Source organism: Prunus avium, chromosome 6, assembly GCF_965620075.1.
Source record: "Prunus avium chromosome 6, drPruAviu1.hap1.1, whole genome shotgun sequence".
In the NCBI taxonomy this organism is placed as follows: Eukaryota; Viridiplantae; Streptophyta; class Magnoliopsida; order Rosales; family Rosaceae; genus Prunus; species Prunus avium.
The window spans coordinates 14,930,911-14,946,007 of NC_142289.1; the positions used below are offsets into that span (position 1 = coordinate 14,930,911).

The following is a 15,097-nucleotide window of genomic DNA, read 5'->3' on the forward strand; positions in this document are numbered from 1 at the left end:
CATGCTTCGTTTGAATATTTACAGAAGCTATTTCCTTATTTTCCAAGTTAGATATTTCCAGTTTTAAGTGTAACATCTGTGAACTGGCCAAGAGCCATCGTGTTCCTTTTCCCTTAAGCTCAACTAAAAGTTTGGTTCCTTTTTCTCTTGTTCATTCTGATGTTTGGGGCCCGGCTAAAATTACCACTCCAGGGGGAGCTCGATGGTTTGTCATGTTTATCGATGATTGCACACGTATGACCTGGGTTTCCCTTCTCCAAACTAAAGGGGAAGTCAGTTCCAAATTTCAACAGTTCTATCACATGGTAGAGACACAATTTCATACTAGAATTCAGGTTCTTCGTTCCAACAATGGCGAAGAATTTCTCAACCATGATCTGAATCAGTTCTTCCAAGATGACATCATCCATCAACGCTTTTGCCCTTACACTCCCCAACAGAATGGTGTGGCTGAACGGAATAATAGACACTTATTAGAAGCAGTTCGTGCCCCACTCTTTGGTGCCAATATGCCTGGGTCTTTTTGGGGAGAAGCCGTCCTCTCTGCAGCATATCTTATCAATCGGATCCCCTCTAGTATTCTCAATTTCAAAACCCCCCTTCAAACACTCCACCACCATATCCAAATACCTCCTACCCAAAACTTGGAACCACGCATTTTTGGTTGTGTGGTCTTTGTCCACTTACATGATCATCAAGGCAACGAATTGGATCCCCGCACCGACAAGTGTGTTTTCATTGGTTATGCACCTCATCAGAAAGGTTACCGGTGTTATCATCCTCCTAGTCAGAAGATCTATACTTCTATGGATGTTGTGTTCCGGGAACACGAGATATATTTTTCAACCGCACAGGAGGAGCATCACGATGCCAACAGTTCTCAAATTTCAGAAATTTTTTCCTTCTGATTTTTTTCCAGATTCGTTACAGACTAAAAACGACCGGTCGCAGGACGCAAACGACCGGTCGCCAGACGCAAACAACCAGTCGCCAGAGAGTCTACCTGAAAGCGACCGGTCGTCTGCACCCAACGACCGGTCGCTCCCCAAATATTTTCCTCCACTTGATCCGCTTCAGTCATCTCCCTGCCATCAAACTCAGGAGGAGAAAATTGAGGAGTTTGTGCCCGCTCTAGAGAGTTTTTCAGCTCCAGTACCACACCAATCACCTGCTGAGGACGTCATTCAGGTAACTTCTCTTCCTAAAATTGATAACATTAATGAAATATCCCATGATGATTTAATTTCAGAAGGCACATAGCCTGCATATCAGATTCCAAAACGGAAGAATTGTGGTAAACCTCCAATTCACTACGAGGCATATCTTAAATCAAAAGGGAAATATCTCATCAACAATTATGTATCCCTAAACAGATTATTAGAGTCACGGGTACACTTTGTGAAGCAGTTGGTCGACATACCTGTTCCCAACAGTGTAACTGAAGCACTAGAAAACCCAAAATGGAAAGAAGCCATGAATGAAGAAATGTGAGCTCTCCAGAAGAATGGCACATGGGAACTTGTGCCATTACCTCATGGAAAGAAGACAATGGGATGCATGTGGATTTATACTGTGAAACTCAAAGCAGATGGATCCATTGAACGATATAAAGCTAGATTGGTGGCGAAGGGGTACACACAAAGATATGGAATTGACTACCAAGAGATCTTTGCCCCAGTAGCCAAGATTAAAACAATCAGAGTCCTTCTGTCTTTAGCAGCAAATCTTGATTGGCCATTACATCAGTTTGATGTAAAAAATGCATTCTTACATGGAGACTTGGAAGAAGAAGTATATATGGACTTACCACCATGATGTAACTTAGCTCGTGACAAGGAGAATCAAGTTTGCAAACTCAGAAAGTCACTGTATGGGTTAAAGCAATCCCCCAGAGCATGGTTTGGCAGATTCACTAAATCCATGAAGAATTTTGGATATATACAGAGTAATGCAGATCACACCTTATTCTTGAAGCGTGATGGAAGAAGCCTTACTGCATTGATTGTGTATGTGGATGACATAGTCGTAACTGGAAACGACACAGGAGAGTAACTAAAATTGCAAAAGTATTTGTCTCAAGAATTTGAGATGAAGGATTTTGGTGATCTGAAGTACTTTCTAGGAATTGAAGTAGCCAGATCCATAACTGGTATATTTGTCTCAAAGGAAGTATGTATTAGATCTACTCATTGAAATAGGAATGTTGGGATGCAAACCTGCTGATACACCTATCGAGATGAATCACAAGTTATGTGAAGACATGGATCAATAACCAACCAATAAGGAACAGTACCAACGCCTTGTTGGAAGGTTGATATATTTAGCCCACACAAGACCAGATATTGCATATGTTGTGAGTGTGGTTAGTCAGTTTATGCATTCACCCAGTATGTCACATAAGAATGCAGTTGATCGGATCTTAAGATACTTAAAGTCAGCACCTAGGAAAGGATTAATGTTCTCAAAAAATAGAGATCTCGAAGTTGTGGGATATACAGATGCTGATTGGGTTGGCTTTATTACTAATAGACGCTCTACTTTAGGTTACTTCACGTTTGTGGGAGGTAACCTAGTCACTTGGCGGAGTAAGAAACAAAATGTGGTTTCTCGGTCTAGTGCTGAAGCAGAGTATCGAGGAATGGCTCACGGAGTTTGTGAATTACTATGGATCAGAAGATTGTTGACAGAATTGGGTTTCAAGCCAGAAAAACCAATGGAGTTACATTGTGATAACAAGTCAACTATCGATATTGCCCATAATCCAGTTCAACATGATCGAACTAAACATGTTGAGATGGATAGACATTTTATCAAAGAAAAAATTGAGAAGAAGATCATTCACCTACCATTCGTAAAATCAGAAGATCAATTGGCGGATATCTTAACCAAAGCTGTTTGTGGAAGAGTATTTCATGACTCACTTACCAAGTTGGGCATTGGTGACGTATATGCACCTCAACTTGAGGAGGAGTGTTGACGTGAGTTTCCTAATTAATCAATGAGATTTACTTTCCTATTTTATATAATTGATAAATCATTGTATAATTAAGAGATACTTTCCTAATTCTTTCATGTATCTAATTCCTTGTATAACACTCTTGTAAACTCTTATATATACCTCCTTATGGAGAAGAATAAAGTTAACCTAATACATTCAAACCATATTCATATTTTAGCAAAGATCACCTCCCCTTGGTGGGCTCTGGGATGAAGTAGTCTCTCCTCCCCTTAAACTTTTATTCATAAAAAAAAAAGAGTTATAGGTATTTTTTTTCAAATTTTAGAATTTTAATCACTTAATGAGAATTTGAGAAATGTAAAGAGTTCTAGGCCTTGTCTCGAGTGGTTATGTTTCTGAATCTTGAAGGAAAAGGCTAAAGATCTTATTTTAGGAAATAAAAAGATTAATTTTTTTAAAGGGCTAATTACAATTTAGTAACTTGTGGTTACACATGTTAATCCCTATATTTTCAATATTTACAATAACATACCCCCGTCTTTTAAATTTGTTACAATGTGGTTTAACCGTTAGATTTTCGTCATATCTCTCCGTTAATTGTCTACGTGGCACTATGGGTCCCATATTTTTTTTTTACTTTTTAAATTTTAAATTAATTAAAATATGAAGAAAATATTTTAAACAACCAAAATATATATATATATATATATATATATATATATATATATATCTCTCTCTCTCTCTCTCTCTCTCTCTCTCTCCAATTTCTTCTTCCCCTTCTCCTATGAGCACCACCTACAAGCTCCAACCCCCAAACCCATCCCACAACCACCCTCCAACCCAACTTGCAACCACAGCCCCCACGAACCTAGAACCCCAGCCCCGATTTCTTCTCCCCCCAGACTCCCCGATTTCTTCTTCCCCGTCTGTTTTTTGTTGAAGGTTTGAGGACTTTTTGGGTTGATTGTTGTCCATGGATTTTCAGAAGAATTTGAGAAAAATGCAAAACCAAGAAAGAAAGGGAAATGAGGTGCCGAGAGAGAGAGAGAGAGAGAGAGAGAGAGGTTGATTGTTGTCTATGGATTTTCAGAAGAAACTGAGAAAAATGCAAAACCAAGAACGAATTTCACATTTAGTGGTTGCATATTGCAACATCGAATTTGATGCATTAGTTGGACATAGTTTACGACTTAAGACTTGATTGCAATTTAAAATCAAAATTGTAAATTAGCCATGCACAAAAAAGAAGTATAATTGCAAAAGACCCTCTAGTGTAGTGGTTTGGAGTATTTACTCCCTCAGACAAGATTATGGGTTCGAGTCCAAACATCTATGTAGTATGTGTGAGTTTAATATACTATCGCCCCTCTCAATAGAAAAGGTCCCTAAAAAAAGTATAATTACAAAAGTTTACTATTATTTTCTTGAACTAGAAAAGTTATGCAGTTTAATAATAGATTTAAAACTAAATTGAGGTTATTTTCTTTCTTGTATCCATTTCGTCACTTTGTGACTTTGTACTTGTTCTGTTTTATTAATAAATATTAGGGAGCTTCACTAATATACCAAAAATAAAGGTTGAAATTATAAAAAACCTCAAATGGAATATGAGCCGTGTATCTCTCCGCTGTACACAATCCCCCATATGTAATCTTTATCGTCCGTTTCAACAATTTACACGACACCTCCCCTGAGCTATCGGTCCACATCGCTACTCACGTTTCAACCTTCCTACAAACAATAGTACAGTATTTATATACTAATTTCTGTTTTTCTTTTTCTTTTTGGTTTTTGTTTTCTTGTTTGGAAAAACGTGGCGGGACAGACAAAAACTGCCAACATATATTTTTAGAAGATGACGAGAATGGCCAAACATATCGTTCAAAATGATTAACAATGGTGCTACTACTACATAAATTGTCATCCAGCAAACTGGGGTAATTTTTTTAATGCCGCATTCTATGTTTTAAAAATGATTTAAAGTTAGAATTTCTTCATACATTGAAAAAATACAATTATAAAAAGAAAATCAATTGGCACACGCGAGCATATACAAAGAAGCTAGTATTAATAAAGCATTAAAATCTTTTTAAAAAAAAAAAAAACTTAAATTGATTAATAAATCCAATTAAAAAGATTAAAATTAGTAGAAGACTTCACCTACCATTGCCCGACCAAAACAACTGCCGCCACCGCCCAGCCCATCAACCAAACCGCCACACCCCCTTTTCTTGCCCCAAATTCCATTCTCAATCCAAAAACCCTTCCCCTTCCCCTTCTAAGAGGTTAGACTTCTCAATTCTCTGTACTTAAATTGCCAATAGAAATGAATTGTTATTTTTGGTTTCTCTCTTCATTGTTTATTTTTCTTGTCTCTGTTTGATAACTATCAGGCCCTATCCCCTCCCATTCTAGATATTGTCATATGTGTAAAATTGAAATTTTGGATTGAATTTGTTTGGGCTGTAGAAATTTGGAAATAGAGGAAGTGAAGAATGAAGAAGTTGAACAAAATAGAAAAAAGAGGAAGGAAGAAGATGAAAATAATTGAGATATTAAGGACATTGAAACTGCTTTTGGAACCAATAATTATTCTGGACGGTCAGATTAAAATATTGTAATCCAACCCTTCAAAGTTTGATGTATTGATACTTGAAAGTATATTAGAATTTTCTCACTTCAATATGATTTCTTTGTCAACATCAATATCTATGTTTTGGGGATTGGCAAAGCATTAAAAATTATAATGCCCCCTCAATTTCAATATATTGATTTACAATGCACATAAAAACTCAAGAAATTATGACTTAATCAACCTAAACAATCTTATGATTAGGAAGCGATTTCAATTGTATTTAGTCAGACTTTCTACTTCGGCTTTCTCAGCCGCACAATAACACTCTCAACACACAAAATTCAATTATAAAATTCATAATAAAGTGCACCCAAAATTCAATTACAGGTTATGAACAATTCCATTTCCAAAACTTGTGCACACACAAGAGAGCCAATCTGGGTCGTCCCTAAATTTCTCGACACCTTTGTACAAAAAGCAAGAAATCAAATGGAATAATGATTTGAGAGCTTATATATCGCACGCGAATTGCTCCACCCCATTTCATGCAGACACTGGGGTTCGTTCTACGGGAACCTTTGTCGGGGAACTTTCCTTAAAACCTAACATCTTATTCAATGCACCAACGTAGGCCTTCACGCTAGACACAACAATATCCACTCCTGCCCCAATTCCACTGGCACCAGAAGACAAAATAGAGATTTCCATACTGTTAACATGCAAGTAAATGAAAATATGCAAACTTGAAAACAAACAAACTTTTAGACACCGCACCTGAATGTCCGTTGAACTGTTTCTCCGGTGAGAGCATGAGTAGTTATATGACTGTTTTCCCCTCGGATCAAAACACGAGTAGTTGCTATTGCATCAATTCCTTCTGTGACAGCATTCATAGAGTACTCAAGGAGTGTTACCGGTTCCTGCTAGAGGGAGAGGCCAACTTCTTACAACACACGCAAATAATGTTGTTTCCCAATATAAAGAACAGTATGACAATTTCTCAAAAAAACAAAAAACAAAAAACAAAAACCAGAACAGTCGGGCATTAAAAATATTTCAAACAAAAAGTACTACAATGGTCATCATCCATCATTCATCTTAGTTGACATAAATCCTCTGAACACAATAAACTCATCGGAGCATGCATGTCAACTCTGAAAATAGCCTTCAACAGCACACTATAGATTCCCAAGGTTCCATTATTATCAGTCTTACGGTAAGACTCTTACCAACTAACTCTTAACAAATTAAAGAAAAAGAAGAAAACTGATTGCAAACTATGACTCTTATTCCATTGACCGAAAGAAAGAAGGCTACATGCTACAAAGACGACTACATGATGAAAAAAATATAATACTTTAAAAAGGGAAACCCAGAAACCCTAAAGATGCTAAATAAATACCCTAAAAATATTAAGTGAATCTAACCTAAAAGCAGTACAAGTGTAAAATGCAAATGTAAATATAATTGAAAGATGCAAATTTTCTTATTGCACCTTTACAATGAGATCAACAGCCTTGTAAGCTGAATCCACTGGACCTGTTCCAACTGCACATGCCACATGTTCTCTCCCATCAGCATCGAATAATTTAACAGTTGCTGTGGAAAGACCAAGAGTTCCACAGGTAACCTGAGAATCCAATCCAGGTAAATTGGAGATTATTTCTTAAAACTTTAGAGGATCAGAAAATGAACAAGGTTGAAAACTATATTGACAAACCTGTAAATCATGAAGCTTCCAGACAACTTCTGGCTGAAAAACTTCATCCGACACTAATGCTCTGAGATCGGCATCGGTTACTCTCTGTGTCACAAACAATTAAAATAAGAGTGCAAACAAGAATATCAGAATCAAAACAAAAATATAAATATGTTAAAATATAGACATGTTCCGGAGTTCATTCAGTTTTGCAGAAGTAAAAAATGGATCCTCTAAGAAAAAGTATTTTGTTTTGGTTCGACCTGTAATCATATGTGAAGTAGTAGATGGTATCAACTGGATGGTTTCTTTTTAGATTCCAATGTTTCAGAGTTTTGTTCTTCAAATTAAACTTTTACTATACGTCAACAAAAGAGAAACCCAGGAGATACAATAACTCATCTGATAGCCTCACTTTCTATTTGCACAATGAAATACAAATGCCTATCCAACAAGGTTAATGTCTTAATGGTGTTCCCGTAAGATATAATAAGTGGGGGGGAAAAGCAAAGAAAAAGAAATCTATAATTCCATTGAGGTTTCACCAATGTTTAAACCGTTGGCCGATATACCAAAATATTGGCTAATATTTTAGTTTATGGGCAGCACCCACCTTGGTTAGGGTGGCTTCGCTTTGGTTTATTATTGTATCAGTGGAAACTCAGGTAAGCCTTCTCATCCTAGAATTTGACAAGGGAATCATACCCATGGAGTATACAGAGGGAGAATATTACACCTTTCAATTTACCTTTTTCTGGTCGGCTATTGCTTTGAAACGCCAGAATATAGTCTCAAGTTGATCATCAGCAAGTTCATAACCAAGCTAACAAGACCAAAGAAGAGCATAAGGGAAATGCAGGAGAGAAGAAACCAAATTCAATTGATACACCTTGCAAAAAATGAAAATCATTGTGTACCTCTTCAAGTCGCTTTTTCAAAGCATGGCGTCCACTACAAAAGAAAATTACACACAGAAAAAGAGCAACACCAAAAAAAAAATCACTATTTGGAGGGAGTGAAAGTGTAATACACACTTAAAAATAATAAGTAAATTCCAAAAAAAAAAAAAAAACAAAGAACACTTAAGTACCATACTTTTTTTTTTTTAAAATTGGGAAGTATCATACATTTTTAAGTCAAACAACGGAAATCCAAATGGTGCCTTTTATCTTATTGAACAAATGGCAAGGGCTTTAAGATTATTAATGAGCTCATTCCCAAACAAATTACAAGAACAGCAAGTTAAGAGGATATTAAATTTGAATCGAGTCAGGTTGATTAGCACAAAATGACAACTAACATTTAAAAGAACATGCAGACTACATCCACAAACTTGTATTTGACGATTAACAATCAAATTTAACAATCTACCAAATCGCAACTACTCAAACAGGTTTGGCATGGGCTGTCTGTGTGTCATCTTTACCTGTTATGCCAGATCCTTCCCCCAACCCCAGGTTAAAAAATCTGAATACAATTGTATTCATCTGAATGTCGCTGAAAACTGAAACAAAAGTAGTTGGAAGCTGGAGGTCCCAAGTCCTTTTTAAGAATTGAAAATAAAAACCAAAAGACTTAGCACCTCTTTTTGGTAACAATTTTCATTTTGTCTTTAATCAAAGATCTAGAAGGAAAAAACAAAGAAAAAAAAAGAATTGCATCGTAAGGGGGATGGGAATGTGTATGGAATCATGCATATGCATTGCATCGTATCCCCTTTATAGCAAATAGCAAAGAAAAAAAAAAGAATATAAAGAAAAGAAAAATTCGAAAGAAATTTAACTTGTTGGAAACTTAACTTGAAAGAACTAACTAGTTGCAACTCACAAGCCAGAAGAGACGAAGCAAGAGGTTTAGGTCATCCTATTTGTGCATGGTAGACAATTTGTTTAAAAACAAAAAAGTACAACGAAACAGAAAAATTGAACATGATTTTGAAAGCCAAAAGTTAAAGAACAATCAAATCTGCAAAATAAAATAGAGCCGAAGATTGGTAAATTCAATTGTGACTATCTAAACCAAATCATTAAGCTCTACAGGAAGAACAACAATGAAAATGTAAAAGTGAAAAATAACAGCATAACTTCTTGTGAGATCATGGTAAAAACAATTAAATTGGTCTCTGCACTCATAAACATGCTTAAGGGAACTAGTCACTGAGAGGGATGCTCTAATATGAACATCATTGCCTGTTTATAATCAGCCTCACTATATCAACAATGTGATAGCCAGCTTCACAAACCATGGCTCACTTACGCTAGGGATAGCAAATACAATTCTCAAGATTCAGTTCACACCTCAGCCACCAAGCATGCGGAAATTAATAAATTATTCCTCAATAAAATGCTTATTAATCATTCTATAGGAGGATGGAGCTCTTATTTTTCTGCATGTCATTTTCAGCAACACAAGAAACCACACAGGAAAAAAAAAAATTCATCCCACAACTTAGAATTACCATAATAAAAGACATTATACCTAAGTTTCCCGAGGACAATACCAGCTTCATTGGACCGTTCATACCCAATATCTTCAGGAGATATAATTTCATATGTACCTTTGTGCTTGAGCATTCCATCCTATAGATCAGAAAGACTTTTACAAATACATATTAACAAATTCAATGCATAACCAACTGAAAATATGGAAATTAGCAAAGACTTTTAAAATTGAAATGAGTGAACAAGCAATATGAGTAATTTAAATGATAAGCCAACAAATAGAATATATCCTTTCAGCTGGAACTTAAATGACAGCAACCTGATGGATACCACTTTCATGTGCAAAAGCATTAGCTCCAACAATAGCCTTGTGTGGCTGCACATGCAACCCAGTATACTCTTCGACCTAAACAATCAAAATATTGAGTAAGAAATGCCATTCAAAAGGACTTATGGTAATGAAGGAATAACAGGTTGAAGTTCCAAAAGAAGTTAAACAAAACAAAAGATACCATCTTGCTTGTTATATAGATATGCCGAGCATTGATCCCGGTATAAAGCCCCCCAAGCACATGATCCCCACGACAATCTAAGGTCATGACAACCTGCATGTTATTCAGTTAAAAATGTCATTTAAAGGAAAACAAGAAGAAATAATGTGAAGAGTAACACCTGCAGAGGAAGCTTTAAGAATTGAGTGATACAATACAGAAAAATGAAAATAAAACATATTTGGAAAGAATTTTTTAGCTTCAGTTTCATTTCCTAACGAAGAATGCCAATGACACAGAACCAATAGTTTTGATACCAGTATACATGGGAAAGGAACAAAATAATCATAGAATTTCTGAATACAGTTTGGTGACCAAATGGTTGAGAAACTCCTAAGAGGCTAGAAATATGTAGCAGCAAAACTTCAGAAGACTTATCCAAACTGTATCCATATATGATATGAATAACTCTGTAATATTTCAGAATACATAACAGAATCTTCGTAACTTAAACCAAAATATCAAAATGAAATCATGGAAACATAAGTTTCCAATATTATCAGTCACTGATTGATGCATACTGGATCTATCACAATATGAGCCCTTTTAGCATAGAAAAGGACTAAACGATTTAAAAGCATAGTCTCCAATATTGAATCCAGAACACATCTCCTTAGAAAAATATTGTTATTAGCAAATCCTTGAAGTATCATTTCTATACTTGTAGATGCTCGTACAAAATGTTTAAAGGGCTTGCAACTCAGATAGCTATCTGGTTGCGGGACGCTTAGTTAGTTTCAGGTTGCATGGAATTCAGGCAAAGTGGCAAAAAAGAAATTTGAGACAAACCACAAAGCATCTGGTGGCAAAAACGTTAGGGAGGTAAGAGGGTCTAGGGCCTTGAAAAGATGACACAAAAAGAGTCATATGAGTTTGAGGCTGGAAATACATAAAAGAACAGATGCAGGTATCATGACAAATGACACTCTAAAGCATTGAAGACTTGAAGCATTACTGTATTTCAAAAACTAGCAAAAGTAGTTATGCTGATAACAGATCATCAGTCCACAAATAGAAACAACTCAATGGAATAGGCGAGAATTTATCTCATAGCCAGACATCTTCGAGGTGTTATTTTCTTGCAGATAACATAATATCAAACTGGATTGATTCGAAATCAGGCTCATAAAAAGGACTTATTCTGAAATTTTGCTTTTTTCACATTCGAAATTGCACAAAATAAACTTGAAAGTATGCAATCTTATGTGGCTGCAGAAGTAAACCCTCACCTCCTCTAATGAAGCATTCCCAGCCCTTTCACCAATGCCATTGATTGTTACTTCCAGTTGCCTAGCACCTGCACTTGCCCCCTGAACATGGATGACATAAGATGTGAGTGCATGTTTTCATTAACTACACACCTACCAAAACAAAACCAAAAAAATTAGCAAAACATAGCATACCGCTATAGTATTGGCAGTAGAAAGCCCAAGATCATTTTGGCAGTGAGTCGAAATGATAACATTCTCAATTCCAGGGGTATTCGATTTTATGTCAGAAATCAACTGACTATATTCACTTGGCACGTTATAACCCACAGTGTCAGGAATGTTCAGAGTTGTTGCTCCAGCCTTTATAACTTCACCCAAAATCTGGTACAAAAATTCCCTATCGGATCTGGTAGGGTTTGGGCCAAGAAAACAAAAGACATTTATTATTAAAAACAAAAGAAAATGAAATGGATTAAATAGAAATCGATAATTGAAAGGACTGAAAGAAGTTTACAAATCATGATATGGACAAATAGGCTCAAATAGCAAGTCACAATAAAAAATATACAATCAAATTAATAGAAAGATATCCATATGAAAGGGAATATATTAATGACGAGTTTACATGTGGAACAAGTACAAATTTTACAAAAGTAAAGAAAACTATATGGCCTAAGTGAATGGAGGAGTTGAAAATGGTGCCTATCCTCCCCCAGATAATTACGTACAGTTTGCTCTTGAGCATCGGAACACTTTCCACATTCTCATTATTTGACCAGAAAACAAGAAGGAAGGCCAACTGAACTCTGATGTCCTTGCTGGTCAGATACATAACATACTTCAAAAGTAAAAATTTAAAATTATGGTCATGCTTAAAAGAATACCAGCCTTTATAAACCTATGAACAGGTGACAGCATGTAACATAGATTCCATGAGAATCAATTATTAGGTCATATAAAATATTCACTCGCTCAAGAAACAATTTGACAGCTTGCAGGCAAGCAACAACCACTAGCCATCATCCTCAAACTTGAATTAATTTCATTTCTCCTCTAATTGATAGCAGTAAAGTAAAAACAGAACAGGATTTGATCCATCAGGTACCACCAAACATTAGATGACATCTTGATATAACTATTACAAGCTCTGACCTTATGGCCAACAGCCAATACCACCATAAATTCTTACCAGTAATGCCAAGGTCAGTATCCATGTTTCCTACATCTGCAGTAGATATTTTCTAAACATATACTATCTAAGCCTTTATTTTATAATTTTTTGTGAACGATGAAGGGGGTACCATTTCTCACTTCAGTTATATAAAACGCAACCTTGCAAAACCCTTAAATGTAAGAAAACTTGTACTAATTAGTTGGGCACAATTTCTGAAGTGTCAACATAGCACACACAGAGTAATATATATAGTGTGCATCTGTATATATAAATTGCAGTAATTTAAAGGTTATAACTCATCACTATAATACATTATAAATTTACTAAATTGCAGAAATGATGGCATCACCATACAATTTACATAAAGGCCAGAAGATAGTAACCCATAGTTTTCTTTTTATAAGATAACTCAAATTTCTAGTTTTTCTTTTCCTAAGAAACCAACCAAATAGGCATTCCATACATAAATTCACAAAATTACAGAGAGAGAGAGAGAGTCAAAACAAAAACCTACCTCCCAGCATCTTCAGGACTAAACTCAACATCATCACAACCCAAGCTCCTGGCATAACTCACCATGTCCCTTGCAATCTCAACCACCTGTTTCTTAGTCTTCCTCAGCTTATACTCCATATGAATGGCACTGGTCGCAATAAAAGTATGAATCCTGGGCCTTTTGGCGCACTCCACGGCATCCCATGCCCTCTTAATATCTTTCTTATTGCACCGCGACAACCCACATATCACAGGCACATAACCATCCTTGTCAACTGAATTCCCAACCTCCTTCGCAATCATCTTTACGGCCTCAAAATCATCATTGGAAGCCGCGGGGAACCCGGCCTCGATTATGTCAACTCCAAGCTTTGCGAGCTGCCGAGCAATGTCGAGTTTTTCTTTGGAGGTCAAGGAGGCGCCAGGGGACTGCTCACCATCACGGAGAGTGGTGTCGAAGATACGGACATAGTTGGGATCGGAAATGCGGTTGGGGATGTAATCAGGGCGGCGAGCAGCCTTAGGGTTAGTGCTTTGGGAGCAGAGAATGTGGGGTTTGGACTGGGGTTTAGAGGTGGTGTGGAGATGGGGAGTGGAAGTTAAAAACGTGGGCCTGTTTCGGTTGAGCAAATGTGAGCGGAAGAGAAGTTGGGTTTGGGAGATCTTGGAGATGTTGATCGAGGACATGGAGGCTGGTGTTGGTAAGACTTGATGGTGTGTGCAGACAGCTGCCATGGTGAAGGGGGAGAGGGAGACGGGGACAGAGAGAGTAGACAAACCAACCCTGAGAGACAAATATGAAAAGATTCAAATTAGTGGGGATTGTGGGTAAGTGTACTTGAATTCAACCTAATGGTTACGGTAAGCATACTAATCAAATGGCTCTGTTTTATAAAACAGATGTCAGCAAATATGAAAGGGTACTGAACTGTAAAGCTCAAATACCAGCAAAAGTGTTCCTCACAGAAAATCAACTGCAAACACGCTGAAAGTTTCAATTTTTATAATACTTTAACATTGATTTAAATATCTTAAGATGTTAAGCAGCACATCAATAATGGAGGAGCCAAGGTGGGTTGGGGGCTGGGACTTAACAGGACACCAAAAAGAAAATTGAAGATTAAAAACAAACCAACCTCAGACTTACATGCATCAAACCCCACACACAAGACACGAAAACCCCAGGAAAACATCATTGCAGTAACCAGAGACAAAGAAATAGTGCAGAAAAACAAAATGGCAGACCTCAACAAAAAACCCAAAAAGAACCAGGAAAAAAGTTCAGAGAATATAAAGAACAAAATCAAAGCATACCTATTGGAAGATGAAAAAGAGAAGAGGGATTTGAAAGGCAAAAACGAGAGACTGAAAAAAGGGGAGCTTGAGCAGATGAGGAAGAGAACTCCGGATATGAGAGTTGTGTTTCTACACGGGTCAGTTGGACTGTGCTTTGGAGTGTGGTCCCATTTCTTTATTAATGTAACCAAAAAAGACAAGAGAATCTACCCATTTGAAGAACCACCTAAATTCTAATCTTCTAAAGTAGAAACCAGAATATAATATTCTCAGTCAATGAACATGAAAGGAAGATTGAAGAATAAGCATTAGAGTTGTAACAAATGCTGACACATTACAACTTTGAGAAGAGAAGAGAAAGTTGAAGAAGAACAAACTTGTAGGGAAGAGTTGAGCGCTGAAATCTTCTTGAAGAAAAGACCTTTAGTGCTGTTCAAGCCTTCTTAGAGCCACTGGGTTTGTTGTTGTTGTGGGTCTAAGGGTTTTTTCAGCTGCAGATTCTCAGTGGAGTGAGAAGACTTTCAGGCTATCTCAGATTCACATTTGGCGGCTGTATCAGGAAGGGAGGAAGGGCGAAAAACCGTGATCCTTTGTTGTTTTCTTTTCAGTCGAGATCACTTTGACTGTGAATTTCTTAATTAAAAAATTAAGATTTTTTTCGTGGCCGAGAAATAGTTACCTCATTTAAATTGATTT

General features: G+C 36.6%; 1 protein-coding gene across 2 annotated transcripts; it reads right to left on the minus strand.

The window, feature by feature from the left end:
- Positions 1 to 5,861: 5,861 nt before the first annotated feature.
- LOC110773046 (2-isopropylmalate synthase 1, chloroplastic) lies at positions 5,862 to 14,919 on the minus strand. 2 transcript variants are annotated; one of them, XM_088254913.1, is made up of 13 exons: positions 14,779 to 14,919; positions 13,125 to 13,889; positions 11,629 to 11,842; positions 11,455 to 11,535; positions 10,187 to 10,279; positions 9,994 to 10,080; positions 9,712 to 9,812; positions 8,151 to 8,184; positions 7,982 to 8,056; positions 7,255 to 7,338; positions 7,030 to 7,164; positions 6,309 to 6,454; positions 5,862 to 6,210 (listed from the first exon to the last, which is right to left on the minus strand). In XM_088254913.1, the coding sequence occupies exons 2-13, from the start codon at positions 13,838 to 13,840 to the stop codon at positions 6,078 to 6,080; spliced, it is 1,899 nt and encodes a 632-aa protein (XP_088111039.1). In that variant the 5' UTR covers positions 13,841 to 13,889; positions 14,779 to 14,919; the 3' UTR covers positions 5,862 to 6,077. The 2 variants fall into 2 exon arrangements, with proteins under 2 accessions (XP_088111039.1, XP_088111040.1); XM_088254914.1 differs by lacking the exon at positions 14,779 to 14,919 and adding an exon at positions 14,420 to 14,576.
- Positions 14,920 to 15,097: the final 178 nt, after the last annotated feature.